We start from the raw sequence: 18,502 nt of genomic DNA on the forward strand, positions 1-18,502 counted from the left end.
ATAAACTACTGGATCCTCTTCCCTGTGTCCTCTTCCCTTGGTATATCAATGAACATAGAAAGGACTGGTTCAAGATATTAGTAAGTACCAGATACCCTTCTCTTTGGCATTATAGGTCAAGTAATAGGAATGAGGTACATGCCTGCATCAGAAGCAAGGCATTAAGTAGAACCTTTCAGGCCATAGATTGGACTTTCTGGTTGCAAACCCTTTTCCAATGTCATGCTAGCTTCTCTATGTCTCCAAAGACCATCACCCAAGAACTGATATACAGTAGAAGTTGTGAGATAAGGCTCCCAGTTATCTGATAAAAGGGAATTTCTTTTTAAACTGAAAAGCGCTAATAGATGTTGGGTTTTATTATTCTAAAATGAGAGCAAGAAAAAAATTCTTGTTTTTGAAATTCTTTTTGAATTCTCATATTTCAAATAGTCCATCCCAATGTCGGTACATGCATTTTAATTTTTGATTCTTAATATATGCTACTGGAAGTCATAGCTCCCTTACCACCCCTTTTGGATGCCATTTCCCACTGATTCGTACCATTAGTACTAATTTCCTTGAGTTAGTGATTTTCCAGTTGGATGCCAATGTGCATTATAAGTCCTTCAGGAGCAGTGAGCTTCTGCTGTGTTTCCCACTCTTTATCCATAGAACATCTCACCAAACTAGGGTACTTTGGAAAATACATAGGAAACACCCTTCTATGTTCCCACCTAGCACAGATCTTTTGCCTTTAGAATAAATTATTGCATAGATTTTAGTCAATTTTGCTTCCCAAATTTTTTAACAGAAACCTTTTGGTGTCTTTGTAGGTGCTAGTAAATGAATCCAGTAAACAAAACTGACCAAGTATCAAAAATAGTTTTTTGTTGAACAACTAATGATTATAGACACTTGAGCTTTAGTTGTGAGTTTACCTTCCATACATTCAATGTAAACATACTAACAAACTCTCTCTTAGTTTTTCTACTAGAGATGGGATGACTTCAAGAGGCTTCGCCATCTTAAAAACTTGGGTTAACAAGCTTCTCAATTAAATGCAATTGACCTTGGAAAGTTTAATTTATCCTTCCAGAAAGACTGGTCTTTCACACATAGAGGGGGTGAATCTTTTCTGATAGTGAACTATGAAACAGGTTTGACAGAAGTGAATATTTCAATGTGGCAGAGAAAGCCTGAGGCTCACAGACCTCAGGACCAGCAAGGAACAGCTAAGAGGAGTTGGCCTAAAAGAGGAAGTGAATGGGATGGGTGACCCTCAAAAACTGAGTCTATCTTCTCATTAGAGAACTAAACTTTTTTTTTCCATTACCATAAAAACCCAAAGGACAAAAGGACAAAAAGAAAAAAGTGTCCTTTTACATCACTCTTGTGGAGAAAAACAAGAGGCCTTGTCTTGGTGGAAACCCCAGTGAGGAAGAAAAGCATTCTCAAATTTCGGTGAGAGCCTCTGGCCTGGGGCTGGTTCATCTCTGGGCCTATGTACCACATAAAAAGAAGGGTCAACCTTGGCATGGCAATGAGTGACTTTCATGGCTTTAGTGCATTTTCATCTGGCAGAGTGAGCAAAAAGGACCAATGCTTCCTTTCTATGTTAAATGCAGCACGATGTATGTTCTATGTTAAATGCAGCAGGGCGGGCAATAAAGGTTAGGCCTACTGACCATGGCACTAATGACTAAGCATCCAAACTTTCACCATCTTCCTTTTTCCATCCTTCCCTCACCTCATTTTTCCAACAGTCTGCCTTATGATCCCTTTTTAGTAATGGCAAATAAAACTGAGGATATTTAAAACTGGACAATGTGCATAAAGCACCAAACAATACCTGGGATATGGCAGGTGGTCTGGAGGTGGTAACTTTTTCCATGCTTTTTTTTTGTATTTGTATTTTATGTGAGACTCAAAAGTTCTTCAACCACTCCTCCAATAATGCTCCCTCACAAAACAAAAGACAACAACAAAATTGCTTTAGCACTGGAATTTCATGTCAGTAAGAGAGAGATTTCAACAAGTGGGATCCTACTGGCTATCCTCAAATTACCTCTAGTGGGCACTCAGCTTCTTTGTTAGCAACTCCAGTTTCTTCTGTTCCTAATTCTCCTGCCTCACTGCCACCCACTGCTGGGATACAGGCTGCATCAGCATCCAAGGAATTAACTGAAATGTGTTGCCCCTCCTATTTCTGAAACAACTATTTGATAACTTCCCTTTGGGTAGTCACTCTGTGGGACTTTTCCTGGGCACCCATCTGCAGAACAAACAGCTCTCAAAGATGTGACTTTGGTCGAGCTTTGGAAACTGATTCAAAGCACTCTGATTTCAGAACATTTCTTACTGTCTCCCATGAGAGCAGTGTTCATGTGGGCTGTTCACACCTGACTTGATATGTAAAAGACACAGATTTACTTGCACTCTGTATTTACTATCTATTGATGCATAACAAAGTCTAAAACCTAGCATCATAAAGTAACAAACATTTATTATCTGAGAGTTTTTTTAATCATTGTATTTATATTTGTTAAGAATTAAGATGTAGAAGGTGGAAGTATTGACAAGTATTGGTACTAACAGTAATATAAAAATAAACTTCCATACAGGTATAAACTTATTTGCCCTATAAACTATATCTACAATAGTCTACAAATAGAGGTATGTTCTAACATACATCCTGCTGCATTTAACATAGAAAGGAAGCATTGGTCCTTTTTGCTCACTCTGCCAGATGAAAATGCACTAAAGCCATGAAAGTCACTCACTGCCATGCCAAGGTTGACCCTTCTTTTTATGTGGTACATAGGCCTAGAGATGAACCAGCCCCAGGCCAGAGGCTCTCACCGAAATTTGAGAATGCTTTTCTTCCTCACTGGAGCTTCCATCAAGACAAGGCCTCTTGTTTTTCTCCACGAGAGTGATGTAAAAGGACACTTCTTCCTTTTTGTCTTTGTGTCCTAAGTAGGGTTTTTATGGTAATGGAAAAAGAAAAAGTTTAGTTCTCTTACTAGAAGATAGACCCAGTTTCTGAGAGTCAGAAATCTTAGAGCAGTTTAGCTGGGTGGTTCTAGATCAAGGTCTCTTGTAAGGTTGTAAGTAATCTATCAACTAGTGCTGTCATCATATGAAAGTTTAACTGGCATATGAGAAAAAAAGTTCTTTTCTTTCCTTTCCTTTTCTTTTCTTTTCTCTTCTTTTCTTTTTGAGACAGGGTCTCACTTTGTTGCCCAGGCTGGAGTGCAGTGGTTGCAATCTCAGCTCACTGCAACCTCTTCCTCCCAGGCTCAAGCAATCCTCCCACCTCAGCCTCCTGAGTACCTGGGACACACTACCATGCCCAGCTAATGTTTTTGTATTTTTTGTAGGATAGGGTTTTGCTATGTTGCCCGGGCTGGTCTCAAACTCCTGGGCTCAAGTGATCTACCCGCCTCGGCCTCTCAAGTGCTGGGATTATAGGAGTGAGCCACTGTACCTGGCCTGGAAAATTTATTTCTAAGCTCACTCATGTGGTTGTTGTTTATATTACCTATATTATATTTCGGCAGGCTCCAGTTCCTCACTAGCTATTGGCTGTAGACCTCAGTTCTTTGCCATGTGGACCTCTCCATGATGTGTCTTCATGCCATGGCAGTCAACTACCCCCAGAGTGAGAGGAGAGAGAGAAAGAGAGAGAGCAACCAAGAGGAAAGCTATAGTGTTTTTAATAACCTAATCTCAGAAGTGCCATACTATCACTTCTGCCATACTCTATTGATTACATAGACCAATCCTAGTACAACATAAGAAGGTACTACAAAAGGGTTTGAATACCTAGTGGTAGGGGTGGGCAAAGGCCATCTTGGAGGCTGGCTACCTTATACTTATCATCATAGACATCTGGTGGCTATTAGCTATTAGGCATGAGTATCTAAAAGATGACTTAGCCATTCATCACTCAACCGTCACAGCAGTCATCTTTCAGATGGTCATGGCTAATAGCATGGTGATGCATACATGCAAACATCAATTTTATGCTATTGAAGTTCTCGGAAAGGTAATATAAAGTCAGATTAGGATTTTCTTCAAGAATGAATACCTGCAGGCTATAAGTACAAATATGGTGACCGCCATCTCCACCTTGTCTCTCCTTGCTGTTCTGGTTAATGATAGTCTGCAGACCCACTGGAAATGAAATTTGGTGCTCCTGCGAGACAGGCTATGGGTGGCCTCGGGAAAGGTGTCTTCACAATCTCACTTGTCAAGAGCATGACATCTTCCTCCCAGGACACCATTGCAGTTGCCTTAAAGAACTGCCTACCAAGGGACCTTTTTGCCTGCTTCAGGAAGGTAAGTAACTGCTCATTAAATGCACACTGAGTGGCTATTCAACATCAGTTTACAGCTGCGTGCAGTGGCTCATGCCTGTAATCCCAGCACTTTGAGAGTCTGATGTGGGTGGATCACCTGAGGTCAGGAGTTCGAGAGCAGCCTGGCCAACACGGTGAAACCCTGCCTCTACTAAAAATGCAAAAATTAGCTGGGTGTGGCGGTGCATGCCTGTAGTCTCAGCTACTCGGGAGGTTGAGGCAGGAGGATCACTTGAACCTGGGAGGCGGAGGTTGCAGTGAGCTGAGATCGCACCATTGCACACCAGCCTGGGATACAGAGGAAGACTCTATCTCAAACTAACACACAGAAACAACTTACAAATGTTTCTGGTTTGTATATACTCAGACACTAACATGATATTTTTAAATATTGCCCTGTGTTTTTCAACAGATGTTACCCTGAACATGAGAGTCAGACTAAATGTAGGCTTTCAAGAAGACCTCATGAACACTTCCTCTGCCCTCTATAGGTCCTACAAGACCGACTTGGAAACAGCGGTAGGTTTTGGCCCCAAGAGCCTCTTAACCAACAAACTGTTTGGATTGAACTGAGTCTGTTGCATTCACAGTGAACAGTGGCTTGGATCTATCAGAACTTACGGATGTGGATTTATTATTCTTTTACATCTGAGATGGTGAATTAATATGTCCTCAAATCAAATCATGTTTAGGGGACAGTGTGGCATCACCTTGACCTATAAGTATAAATTTTTCTCAGGGTGGAACTGTTTCAGATAAGATTTGGTGGCATCAATTCAGTAAAACTTATTCAAAGCCCCAAGAATCTATAGCCTACAAGCACCAGTTGGAGCATTTCTATTCTTCACATACCACATGAATGAAACACCTAACTTTTGGGCAGACAAACCCATGGCTGAACACAGAGGGTTTCAAACCACTCTACACCAGAGGTTGCTAGGCATTCATACCTAAGACAGATATAAATTTATTCACATAAAAATAGAGACTATTCCACCAGTGTTAACTGTTTGCCAGTCACTGTCTTAAGTGCTTCACATTGAATTGATTCATCTAAACCTAAACACTTTGCTGGAGTTAACATATTTGGAACAGAGCTTCCCAATGGATGTGTCACAGATTATTACAGGTGGGCTGAGATAATGACTTCCCTTCTCCTGGCAGCCGAGCCCTGCCTTAGGCTGTTAGCAGCCTCCTGCTCATCCCAGCATGTCACCCAAATATTGTCATCTCCCATGAGTGCCTTGATGAAGTGCCACTTCAGAAGAGCTCTTGGATATTTGATTTACATTTCTGGCATTTAATATGTCTGTACAGCAGGAGAACCCTCCTCACACACACACTACACTAAATTATATGCTTTGTAAGAGAGAGTTACATAGCAACCACCTAGGTATCTGGCACACCAACCAATCCTGCAGTATGGCAGCCATGAGGATGCCCCTCCCAGACCTCCAACTACAGGTCATGTAGTGGAGCAAGGGTTGCAGCTGCTGCTTCTGAAATCCATGACCATCACTGCTGCTCCCTACCAATGAAGAGGCGCAGCACATCTGTGTCTGGCAGACACTGGGACTCCTTGGAAGGCTTTATTGAACTTTTCCAGGTTCGGGCTAGGATGCTTTTATCCAACCTTCCTTCCCTGTCTTTCATTTGGGGGTCTGATGGCTCCCTCTGTCTTCCCTGCTCCCTCCACGTTTTCTTTGCTAGGCATTTCCCTGAGTAAATTTTTTACACATTTCATCTAGTGTCTACTTCTTGGAGAACCCAGACTGACATAGATAAGAATTATTTCTTCAGAAATCTAATGCCTACAGTTAACAAAATGGAAGATAATTTTACCTAGTGTGATTAGGAATATGCGGTTTTTACTCTGCTTCAGATCTTTTGATACACCTATTTCTAGACTTTGCTATATGACACTCATCTTGCTTTATTTTTCCAGTTTCGGAAGGGTTACGGAATTTTACCAGGCTTCAAGGGCGTGACTGTGACAGGGTTCAAGTAAGAATACTTTAATTTGGTCTTTTCTACTTTATGGCTGGGATCCATAAGGTAGTGAAGGAGGTAAACCCCCTAGAGAGGCATTGTTCATGTGGAATTCTCAGCAGGAGCAGTTTGGTAGAGGAGAAAAAAGTATCTCACCCCTTACAGATGCACCTGTTTAAAAGAAAAAGAGAAAAAGACTTGTGTTCATTCTATACATGTGCAAAAATTTTGCAAGCAAAGATAAGGGATAAGTTTGTAGTCCAAATAGTTCAGAAATATAGAAATGAAATAATGCCATGCAATGATGTCTTTCTACTGGAAGATCCTGCTGGCCAATCAGGACCATAGATTTTCATGCTGCAACAGGCAGTTTGTGCTATTTTGTTTCCTAAGCAAATAAGCCATAAATATCTAGACTCTTCCAGGTCAGTTATTGTTTTACTGAACTGAGTGGTCTCTGTCCAGGTCTGGAAGTGTGGTTGTGACATATGAAGTCAAGACTACAGCGCCATCACTTGAGTTAATACATAAAGCCAATGAACAAGTTGTACAGAGCCTCAATCAGACCTACAAAATGGACTACAACTCCTTTCAAGCACTTACTAGCAGTAAGTGAAATTGTTTAGATATGGTCATGTTATTTACGGTTATGCGTAAACCTAGGAAATTAGCTTATGTTACAATGTCCTCTGGGAAGCTAGACACTCCAGTCCCTGGCACAGGGGGTTCTGTACCACCTCCTCCTCTTATGCCAGTGCCTCCCAATCTGACTAATGCCACTGTACCTGGGGTGTGTGGAAGAGGGGCACAAGGGGGTCACAGAGCCATCTGGGTTTGTGTGTTTTCTAAATTAACAGATCCAAAACTAAGTTAAAAAAGTAAAACTAATATTGTAGTGGAGGTTTAAATATTCATAAAATGCACCAATAAGAAATAGAGGGCCATCACTTTAGAGCAGTAGGCCTCAGAGTGTAGCCCTCTGTCATCCAGGCTGGAGTGCAGTAGTATAATCATGGCTCTCTGCAGCCTCTACTTTCCTTGCTCAAGTGATCCTCCTGCTTCAGCCTCTGGGGTAGCTGGAGCCGCAGGTGCACAACTCCATACTTGGCTAACATTTTTTACTTTTTATTTATTTATTTTTTTAGAGATGGGATCTCACTACATTGCCCAGGCTAGTCTCATACTCCTAGCCCCAAGCAATCCTCCCACCTTAGCCTTCCAAAGTGTTGGGATTACAGGCATGAGTCACCATGCCTGGCTGTGTTTTTATTTTTATTTGTGAAAGGATAAGGCAGTGATCCCATGGATTTTTACTGCCAAAACAATAATAATAGCTACAGTTTCTCCAAGTTACCTCCCAAATGTAACTGTCACTGCTCCTGTTTTCCAGACAGGGGAACTAAGGCTCAGCCAGTCTAAGCAAATTCCTCAGGGCCACAGAGTTACAGTTGGGACAGAACCAGGATTCAAATCCAAACTTACTATCTATGAAGCTCCCACTCCTACAGAGGTCCATGAGTATTAGGAAATTCTTATTTCTCAAGCAGACTTTATTATAATTAATTGATTTGTTTTTACATTTCTAAATCATTCAAGACTTAGGTCAGAGCTTTCAATAAGCATGAGATATCAGTTATTGATAAGAAGCAGTTGATATGATTCCAGTCTGTAGCACAGAAACTTGATATTTAAGTTAGTTTGTGTTTTTTTTTTTTCCATAAGTAAATGTGCAATTTTCTACCACACTTTTTGAAATATTGAAAACAGCTTTAAAATTTCCATTACTGCCATTAAGGAGCCACAGGGCAAAGACTTCAACTGGGAAACCCTCTCCCTGGTATGTGGCAGGACACACTTCCTCAGGGCTCAGACACCAGCTGCATGGGGATGGAGTGAGGAGACACATTGCCTCAGCCAGTTCAGCACCACAGATGCTGTCAAGACCTCTGAGAGCTTTGTGGTGGTTGTATCTGGTGAGTAGCATCAATGAAATTTGTTTGCTTTGGGATCTTATTACCTTTTCTTTGGGTTTCCAGATGAAACTAAGTTCTCTGTCACACCAGAAATCATCTTTGAAGGGGACACAGTCAGTCTGGTGTGTGAAAATGAACTTTTGTCCTCCAATGTGTCTTGGCGCTATGAAGAACAGCAGTTGGAAATCCAGAACAGCAGTAGATTCTCGATTTACACTGCCGTGTTCAACAACATGACTTCGGTGTCCAAGCTCACCATCCGCAACATCACTCCGGGTGATGCAGGTAGGTCTCCATTCAATAACTTGTGTGAGGAATGGAATGAAGAGCTTGTAAAGAAGCAAATATGTAATAGTGTTTTATGTAGATGTGTAGATAGTGTTTTTCTCTTCCCAAAGAAGTCTCCTGGTTCAACCTTTCAAAACTGAAAATTAATCCCATATGTATTAGTCCATTTTTATACTGCTATAAAGAACTACCTGAGATTGAGTAATTTATGAAGAAAAAAGTTTTAATTGACTCACAGTTCTGCATGGTTGGGGAGGCCTTAGGAAACTTACAATCATGGCAGAAGGCAAAGGGGAAGCAAGGCACATCTTACATGGCAGCAGGAGAGGGAGAGAGGGTCTAGGGAATTGTCAAACATCTGATTTTAAACCATCAGATCTCATGAGAACTCACTCCCTATCATGAGAACAGCATGGGGGAACTGCCCCCATGAGAGAATCACCTACCACCAGGGCCCTCCCTGAACGCGTGGGGATTACAATTCAACATGAGATTTGGGAGGGGACACAGAGCCAAACCATATCACCATGGTATTAATTGTTAATTAATTTTAAAGTTAATTATTTTCATTATTTGTTTTATTATAGTATATAATTATTTTCATTAATTTGTTTTAGTATATATTACTTTATTATTAATTTAATTTTCAATTGATTTTTTTAAAAAAATTAAAATAGCTTTGTTGAGGAAGGAATTGATAAATAATAAACTGTACATATTTAAAAAGTCTTGACCCATGTACAGGTGTGAAATCATTACTACAGTCAGGAGAGTGAACATATCCATCATTCTCCCTGCCCTCACCAAATTTTCTGATTCTCCACTATTATCCCTCCCTTCAGCTTTCTCCTGTCCTCTTGCTCACCCCAAGCACTACAAAAGCAAGCATAAGGCTTAATTCTTCCCTAAGACTAGTGGTGAACCTGACATATTCTGGAATGTAATAATTGCATTGTAACTCAGATGCCAATGGGGCCATCTCCTTTTCTCTACATGATGAGGTGGGCTATAGACATATGGCTCCTATCACGTAGTTGTTGATTTTGATTTACCACATGGTTAAATACTATGGCAATATTATCTATCTTCTTCTAATTCTCCAAGGCTTTTCAAATTTTTCTTTCCTACTTCTATTGTTATACTTTTTTCCTTATTAGCAAAGTCCCTGAGATTTCTACTATTTCCTCAGAACATCTCTGTACTCCACTTTGTGGCATCAGAAATATCTGCACTTCCTAAATTCCTGAATGGTTTTTCAGGCATTTTTAGACTAAGTCTCAGATGCTTTTGAAAATGATGCTTCATCAAGGACTGTCATTACTGTCATGATCCATGAGATTAGGGTACCATTCCTCTAAGAAAATATGCATATGTTGTAATAATGCATGATTTCATGTATTTTATGCAGGTGAATATGTTTGCAAACTGATACTAGACATTTTTGAATATGAGGGCAAGAAGAAAATAGATGTTATGCCCATCCAAATTTTGGCAAATGAAGAAATGAAGGTGATGTGTGACAACAATCCTGTATCTTTGAACTGCTGCAGTCAGAGTAATGTTAATTGGAGCAAAGTAGAATGGAAGCAGGAAGGAAAAATAAGTATTCCAGGTGAGAATGTTAGATAAGCCCTTTTGTAAATAGGTTTTTGCCTCTTGGCCAAGTAGAAATGGGAGATGTGGTGTGTGGAAGGGGAAATGTCAGATGGCTGCTATTTTCTGGATTTCAGACTGTGAAAAGGCATTAGGTTTGATGCCAGCTCCAGCTTAGCCACTCTAGAGCAAGACTCCAACAACATATGCACACAAGTGTCATGCTTTGGTTGTAGATGAGATCCCAGCAGCAGAAAGCCCAAGAGAGAAGGATCCTGGCATTTTGGATCTAAAAAAAAAAAAAAAAAAGACAAGAAAAGCTTGTGCTCACCTTCCTTTCATCTTCAGCAAAGAGCTAAGGATGAGGTCACTTGTCATTGAGGTCTGACTTGGAGCTTCTCCTTTCTGTGTGTCTTCTCCTGGTGTCTGGTCCTTCTCACTTCTCTGCCTTTGTATCTATGCATGCCTCAATATTTTCTATCTCTGTGCCTCCAGCTTTATCCCTTTCTCTCTGCAGATCTGTTTGTCTCTCAGTCATTTCATATGATTTCTGATCCTATTAGCTTTTGTTTTCAATCTGAAATCTTACCTAAAGTTCCCTACCCTCCAGTTTATATTGATGAATAATAATAATAGTAATAAATTAAAACAATAATACTCACTCTGTTTTGTATAACAGTTTATGATTAACCCTTTAAAAAATATGTTACTGCTTTTTAAATGCTTGACCACAAATTTGAAGCATTTTACTTCCAATTTTCAAATAAGGAAATTGAGGTTCAGATTATATGACTTATCCAAGGTTGTCAAAATATGAAAAGAAGAAGAAGAAGAAGAAGAAGAAGAAGAAGAAGAAGAAGAAGAAGAAGAAGAAGAAGAAGAAGAAGAAGAAGAAGAAGAAGAAGAAGAAGAAGAAGAAGAAGAAGAAGAAGAAGAAGAAGAAGAAGAAGAAGAAGAAGAAGAAGAAGAAGAAGAAGAAAGAAAGAAAGAATTAGGACTCACCAAAGGTCTTGTTTCACAAAACCAGTGTCATCTTGGCCAAACTATATTATGCATGCGTGGTGGGCCAGCACTGGAATGAGCTAGTCAGGCAGAGTTTGCACAGTGTTCTACCTAGAAACTGCATAGAGCAAGATCCAACTCTTCTCTTAAGAAGCAACAGTATAATGTGCTTATCTGTAAAGAAAGTCTTTAAAGTAAAATGTAGCTTTACCCATGAAATACATTAGTGTGGGGAACTTTCACTTTACAAAGCCTTAGCTATTTAAATAGATTAAATCATTTTTTTAAAATTATCAGAACAGGGGTGGTGGCTCATGCCTATAATCCCAGCACTTTCAGAGGCCAAAGCAGATGGATCATCTGAGGTTGAGCATTCGAGACTAGCCTGGCTAACACGGTGAAACCCCATCTGTACTAAAAATACAAAAAATTAGCTAGGTGTGGTGGTGGGCACCTGTAGTCCCAGCTACTCGGGAGGCTGAGGCAGGAGAATCACTTGAACCCAAGAAGCAGAGGTTGCAGTGAGTGGAGATCATGCCACTGCATTACAGCCTGGGTGACAGAGTGAGACTGTCTCAAACAACAACAGCAACAACAACAACAACAAAACTATCAATTTACAGGCAAATTTTTCTAAGCACATGTAATTTGCAAAGGAGTTTCACCTTCAAGCATTTGTATTAGACTTTAAAGTACTCAGAAGAAAGGCACGTGGTAACTGTTGAAAATATTAACGCATGATACGTGGAGTCACTTCCCTGATTTCTAAGGAAGAGGAGGTGTAGGTATCCTGAAGGAACTGCCAGATGGAAGAAAGACCTTGCACAATTCCTGTGGTACTGGCTCAGAAGCTTTCAACCCCGAAAGGTGAAAAACCTGGCCTTCTGGCAAAGGAACCAGGAAGTCTGTGGCGCAGATGCTTAGAGCGGGATGAATGACTGCAGAACAATGGATTTCCTGCCTCAGGGCTGGCCGCCTGGGGACCTGGCTTCTCTGATGAATTTAGCCTCTGCCCTGGCACCCTGCCCTTCTTTCTCCTGCCCTTGCTGCTTCCTCTCTGCAACTATCTTCTCCAAATTCCACAAGTTCTACTAACAACCATTTTTCCAGGTCTGTAGAACACAATCAAGCAAAAGAATTTACCCAAAGCATTTGGAACTGAATGAATGACCTACTCTCAGAAATCGTTGCATATTCAAAGCACTCTGGAAAAGGATGAGACAGAAAGGAAATAATCAACAATGGCAGAATTTCTAACTTTAAGAAACTAAAATTCAGTGAAGATTTCCTCCCACATGGGAAAAAAGTGAAGGAGTATTCTTTAAGGGTATCACCATGATCACAAAATAGTTATTGTGGCAGATTCAATGTATTAAACTCTGTTTTTTTGTTTTGTTTTGTTTTGTTTTTTGTTTGTTTTTTGAGACAGAGTCTTGCTTTTGTCACCCAGGCTGGAGTGCAGTAGCATGATCTCGACTCACTGCAACCTCCACTCCCGGGGTTCAGGAGATTCTCCGGCCTCAGCCTCCCAAGTAGCTGGGATTATAGGTGCCTGCCACCACACCCGGCTAATTTTTGTATTTTTAGTAGAGATGGGGTTTCACCATGTTGGCCCAGCTGGTCTCGAACCCCTGACCTCCGCCCATCTTGGCCTCCCAAAGTGCTGGGATTACAGGTGTGAGCCACCACACCTGGCCTCAACTCTGTTTTCAATGTTTACATTTATCATCTTGGTTTTTCTCCACTCCCCACCCAAAATCTTGCAAAGTAGGTACCATCACCACCATGTTATAGAGGAAGGTCTGGGATGTCTTCTAACTTTGAACAACAAAATTGTAATTGCATACCTTCTCTTCTCCAGAAAGCGAAGTGCCAACTTATTAGCTGTATTCAGTACCTCCCATGCAGGGTCCCTGGTTGCAGAGCCCCAGGGTGTTGTAGGAAACATGATGTGTATGATGCCAATTTGGAAGTCCTGCTTGTGTTTTCTGAGTTTACCATCTCTTTGGAGCCTTTCTCCACTCTTTCTCTGAATCTCAGCCTAACAGAAGTAGTTACTGTTCTCTGAACAAGACCTGCATGCTGCTGCTTCTGTGTTTTTGCTTATAGCAGTGGTTTTCTGAGTTACCAATAGAATCCATTTTTCAAGCAGAATCTTGCATAGCTGTCTAATGCAAGTCTTCTCAACTCAGCACTATTGACATTTTGGGTCAGATAATTCTTTGCTGTTAGAACTGTTCTGTGCATTGTAGGATATTTAGCAGCATCCCCGGCCTATACCTACAAGATGCCAGTAACATCTTCAGTTGCAACAACCAAAAATGTCTCCAAACCTTGCCGAATGTCCTCCAGGGAGGCAAAATTGCCCGTCGTTGACAGCACATCTAATGTGTAAAGCAGACCGAAGTGGAGCTGCTCTGGTTAGAAGAAGTATGAAGGGATTGGAGCCTACACAGTTTTTTATCCTTCCACCCCCCAACACAGCCCCAGCCCCTGAAGCAGCTTGATGGAATGCCAAGTTTTCCAAGGAGAACGGATTTACTCACAGGCAACCCACATACAACCACATACCAGAACTACAGCCCCCATTTCTATCTATTAAAATCCTAAATGTCTGTTAAGGCCTAGAGCAAATCTTCCTCTTCTCTGAAATCTTCCCTAATCTCTCAACTAAAACATCCCTCCTTTAATCCACATAATATGTTGACTTCTCTTTCATGGAACCTACCCACTGCACACTATCATTATTTCTGTACATCTCTTTGTACACTCCTTCTTGCATAGACCATTGCCCTGTACATTAGTTTGGTGAGATAAATGGGTCTTTAAGGATCGGTAAGAGTCAGCAGGAGGAAGAGGGAAGGAGAATATTTCAGGTGTGAACACAGGCATAGAGGCGCAAAGCTACAGGGCGTGTTCAAGGCCCAGGAGATGATCTAATTTTTCAGAGAGAGCTATAGAAGAAGACAAAGAGAAGAGAAGCAGATTGGAATCACAGTGTGAATAATTGAATATACCAGGCGAAGAGGGATTTTACTGTATTCTGTAGGCAACGGTAAGGTTTCAAATGTAGAGGACATCAGATGGTGAGAGCTGAACTTAGGAAAAATAAGTTTTAAGGCCTTATAGCCAATAGATTGCAGGGGCAAATAACTGAAAATAGAGACCCAGCTATAATCATGTGCAATGGGCAGCCAACAGATAATGGGGCCTGAGCAAGTTACTGTGGGTAGGAGTGGGTAAGACAATAGTGAGATATTTCAGAAGAGTAATCTAAAAGTTTCTTACAATTGAGTAGGGGTAAAAGGTGAGTGCAGGCAAGTAATTTAAGATTTTTATTTGGGGAAATGCCAAGAGCAAAGAAAGGACACGTTGGAAGATGTACAGGTTTTATCTGGGGAGAAAAAAGATGAGTTCTTAAATGGACCAATCGAGTTGAAGGTACCTAAGATGTCAGAGCAACACTTGGGAATTTGCTTCTAAAGTTTCCAACAGGAGTGCTGCTCTTAGAAATAGAGTGGGAGTCATCCAAATCTGGGCTATTCTAGAAGCAATAGGTATAGATGAGATTGCCTGGAGAGACAGTAGAGAAAAAGATGAGGAAAGGGGCAACCTTAAGAAGGGGATGAAGGAAAAGAGCCTGAGAGGGAGACCCAGAAGGAGGGATGAGGAGAAAAGAGGGACAGGAGACATCTAGGACTCAAGCACACCAAATCAGAGAGAAGGGGTCAGCAGAATGGGATGCTGCAGTCAAAGTAGCATGAGGGGAGGCCACTGTTGGCCTTAAAGGAACACTTTTGGCAGAGGAGAGGGTGAAGAAGGCCAATTGCAAAGACTTGATGAGAAATGGGAGTGAAAAATTGGAGGTGGAAAATGCAGAAGCATTATGGTATGAAGAGAGGAAGAAATGCAGTGGTGGCTAGGGAGCGTTCAGACTGGGGAAAGAACATTTCAGGAAGGGAGACTTGAGTGTATCTGGGGGTTGAAGTGGAGGAAATCTGGAAGGAAAGATTAAAGACACAGGGTGAGGAAGGGCAAAGGATGAAGGGATGTCCTGGAAGAATTGGAAGAAGCAGATTTTGAAAAGATAAGTGGAGGGGTGAGCCTTAGAGATGGGCACAGACACTCGTGTTTGTGAGCTAGGAGGTACTTTAGTCAAGATAGATGAAAAGGGAAATCAGTTTGGTGTTTCAAACAACCTTTCTGGGGTCTAGGCAGAAAAGTTAGTTACATGTTGATCAAAATATGTCAAATATCGTTGATCAGCCAGGGCTGAAAAAGACACATTTATGTTGGAACTAATGAAAAGACTCATTGTTTTTCCTTCATTTTCAGAAGATTGATAGTGTTTGAAGATTGCCTTAGGAGTGCATGGCAGCAGGCAAGGTGGGAGGAGGGAAGGTAAAGGGACTAGAGTAGGAAAAATCTGCCACAGGGCATTGTAGAACCCGAGGCAAGAGGAAAGATGGCGTGGAGGGCATGATATTTCTGGGAAGGGAAAGGAAGGTATGGAAAGCAAGCTATTTTGAAGGGAAAACTGCTGGTAACTGAGAATGCATGAAGTTGAAGTTGAAGATTTCACTAAAACAGAGATTTAAACAGGGAACATGCTGTGAAAAAAGCTCAAATGAGATGAATATCAGGTGCCCCAGCATTGCTTCTTCCTCTTTTTAATAATCATAGTACTCTAAATAATCTGACATGTGTTCTTCCAGTTAAACCATACCCAAACAGCTTGCTTCTCTTTTTTATTTTTCACATTCTAAACACCATCGCTCATGGTCTTTGTTAGAGCAGGACTCAGTCAGGTACTTTTCTAAGAGTTTATGTATATTATCTCATTTAACCTTACGGTGGTCCTGGGAAGTAACTGCTATTATTAATCCTCATTTTGTATCTGGAGAACTGAAGCACAAGGTGGTTAAGTGACTGTCTCAACAATATCTTGCTAGTAAGTGATGGAGTTTGGGATCTGAAGCCAGGCAACCTGGATACAGAGTCTGCAGACCTAATCACCATAAAACCCTCCTCTCTGTTCAGAGAAGAAATCTATTTAAATAGTAACTCCTTTTTGTGAAAAAAAATGATTTGACCTCTTTGCTACTAAATAAAGGAGTTAGCCAGCTGGGATGGCAAGAATTTGCTTCCCATTACAGGAACCCCTGAGACAGACATAGATTCTAGCTGCAGCAGATACACCGTCAAGGCTGATGGAACCCAATGCCCAAGCGGGTCTTCTGGAACAACAGTCGTCTACACTTGCGAGTTCATCAGTGCCTATGGAGCCAGAGGCAGTGCAAACATAAAAGTGACATTCATCTCTGTGGGTAAGGACTCTCCCTAGAATTTTTAGCCACGAATAAGTCCCACCTTAAATAAGTACTGCCAATGAATTATGAGCTATGGAAATATCTATGAGTAGAATAATGGACAGAGCGGGAGTGTGGTTAGGGCAAATCACACAATGGGAGATAGAAAAGGATTTCCCGCTCTGCCATTTAAATTCAGAGGGAGTGTTTTAACAATTGGGGATGGTTGTGGCAGGACACAGTGGTTCCCAGGAAGGAACCCCGGGGCATTCTCTGAGAAAGGCAGGAGGTGGAGTGGGAAGTACGGTTTCCCACTCAGGTTATCCCTATTATCATTGAATGTGTAATGAGGATAATGTCTCTAATTTTCCCCTTTTCCCTCATTACCTGGTTCTCTCATTCTTGAATTCCAACATCCTGGCTCACTCCCCCGCTACCCCTCAACACCCTCCCTCATTCCTCCTCTCCCATTTCACCTGTTCCAGAGACAATGCTGCAGAAAGCTTTAGTAATCTGATTCTTTCTGGTTATTTTGCGGTTGGAATGAGTGATTTGTTAGTCTCTCAATTAATTGTTTAGGTAGGCTTCTTAAAATTGTCATTTCTCCTTATATCATAAAGCATTATGATTTCACCCCACGTGTAAAAAGAGGACATTCAAACTTGTTTTTCCACCTGTCTTACAAAAATCAACAATTTAGATTAATCATTAGGCCCTTTTTGAACAAGTTTAGAGAAAGGACTGATATAAGCAATACTTGTTAACTGTTTTCTGCTGTTGTGACTTAGCATTTTTACAAAGATCAAGAATATGTTTATGTGGGCATAATCTATCTATCTATCTATCTAATATATATCTATAATATATAATATATAGCTATATAATAATCATATATCTACAGGTAGAACAGTTTTGCATTCCTAGTTTTAACACAAAGAGTTGTGCTATGTTCAAATAATCAAAACTGTTCTCATTATAGAAAACTGCAGATTGCTCAAAATACTCATGAGCTCTTCTAGGGAAATAATGCTTTCAGATAAAACTAATTTTTCTCCAAATTATTTAACATAACTTTACCGCTGTCCGTAAAACTGGGGCCTGTCTTAGGGACATGTTAAGGCTTTGCTGAAAATCACTGGTCTGGTAGTTTGGAATCTCATCAGAGAGTCAAGAGGACCAAATTCATGGTTCCATGAGCCTTCTTCTTTTTACTCGCAGAAATAGCTAAGCCTTAGAGAGCCATCTCAAGATGCCTATGGCTGAGAAGGGCAATGCAGGGACACATTACACCTTCTTTGAGTGGCTTTGGGCAGTGTCTGAACATTTGAATCCCAGCTTCTAATGGTAACTGTGAAAAGCCCTGATGTCATTGGATTATGATTAAGATTTTTAGGCCAGTCATGGTGGCTCATGCCTGTAATCCCAGCACTTTGGGAGGCCAAGGTGAGCAGATGGCTTAAGCCTAGGAGTTTGAGATTAGCCTAGCAACATGGCAAAGCCCTGTCTCTACCAATAAAAAATAAAAATAAAATTAGCCAGGCATGGTGGTGTGTGTCTGTAGTCCCAGCTTCTTGGAAGGCTGAAGCAGGAGGATCAACTAAGCCCAGAAGGTTGAGGCTGCAGTGAGCCATGATTATGCCAACCTGGGTGACAGAATGAGACCCTGTCTCAAAAAAGAAAATAATAATAATATTATTAATAATAAGATTTGACACTGACTGGGAAAGTAGGCCAGCATCAGTATGCTCACAAAATGAAGCTGTTCACTTATAGAAGACTGAAGTGAATGGTGTTTTGAAATATCAACCATGTAAAGATATACTCAAAGAAAAGTGGACAGTTAGACTAAAATAGTGGGAGGCTCATATAAGGTTTTATGTTTGTAATAGTCCTATTAATATTTTTGATTAGTAATTTTCCATGAGCCTGTGAGAAGCTTCTTAGAGGACTATATATATAGTGAAATTAATTACATATAAATACTTACATTACTGTAGTTATAGTT

At 40.8% G+C, this 18,502-nt stretch overlaps 1 protein-coding gene across 5 annotated transcripts in view; it reads left to right on the plus strand.

Annotated features, from left to right (window-relative positions):
- ADGRF5 (adhesion G protein-coupled receptor F5) overlaps positions 1-18,502 on the plus strand; it is a 103,392-nt gene that overhangs the window by 67,654 nt on the left and 17,236 nt on the right. For all 5 annotated transcript variants that reach the window (XM_010356506.2, XM_010356508.2, XM_010356505.2 and 2 more), the window contains 7 exons: positions 4,147-4,323; positions 4,756-4,862; positions 6,289-6,347; positions 6,798-6,940; positions 8,369-8,590; positions 10,002-10,205; positions 16,345-16,515. In XM_010356506.2, the coding sequence (XP_010354808.2) occupies positions 4,147-4,323; positions 4,756-4,862; positions 6,289-6,347; positions 6,798-6,940; positions 8,369-8,590; positions 10,002-10,205; positions 16,345-16,515 (1,083 nt within the window). The remainder of the gene's footprint in view (positions 1-4,146; positions 4,324-4,755; positions 4,863-6,288; positions 6,348-6,797; positions 6,941-8,368; positions 8,591-10,001; positions 10,206-16,344; positions 16,516-18,502) is intronic.

This window comes from Rhinopithecus roxellana, chromosome 4 (genome assembly GCF_007565055.1).
Source record: "Rhinopithecus roxellana isolate Shanxi Qingling chromosome 4, ASM756505v1, whole genome shotgun sequence".
Classification (NCBI taxonomy): domain Eukaryota; kingdom Metazoa; phylum Chordata; class Mammalia; order Primates; family Cercopithecidae; genus Rhinopithecus; species Rhinopithecus roxellana.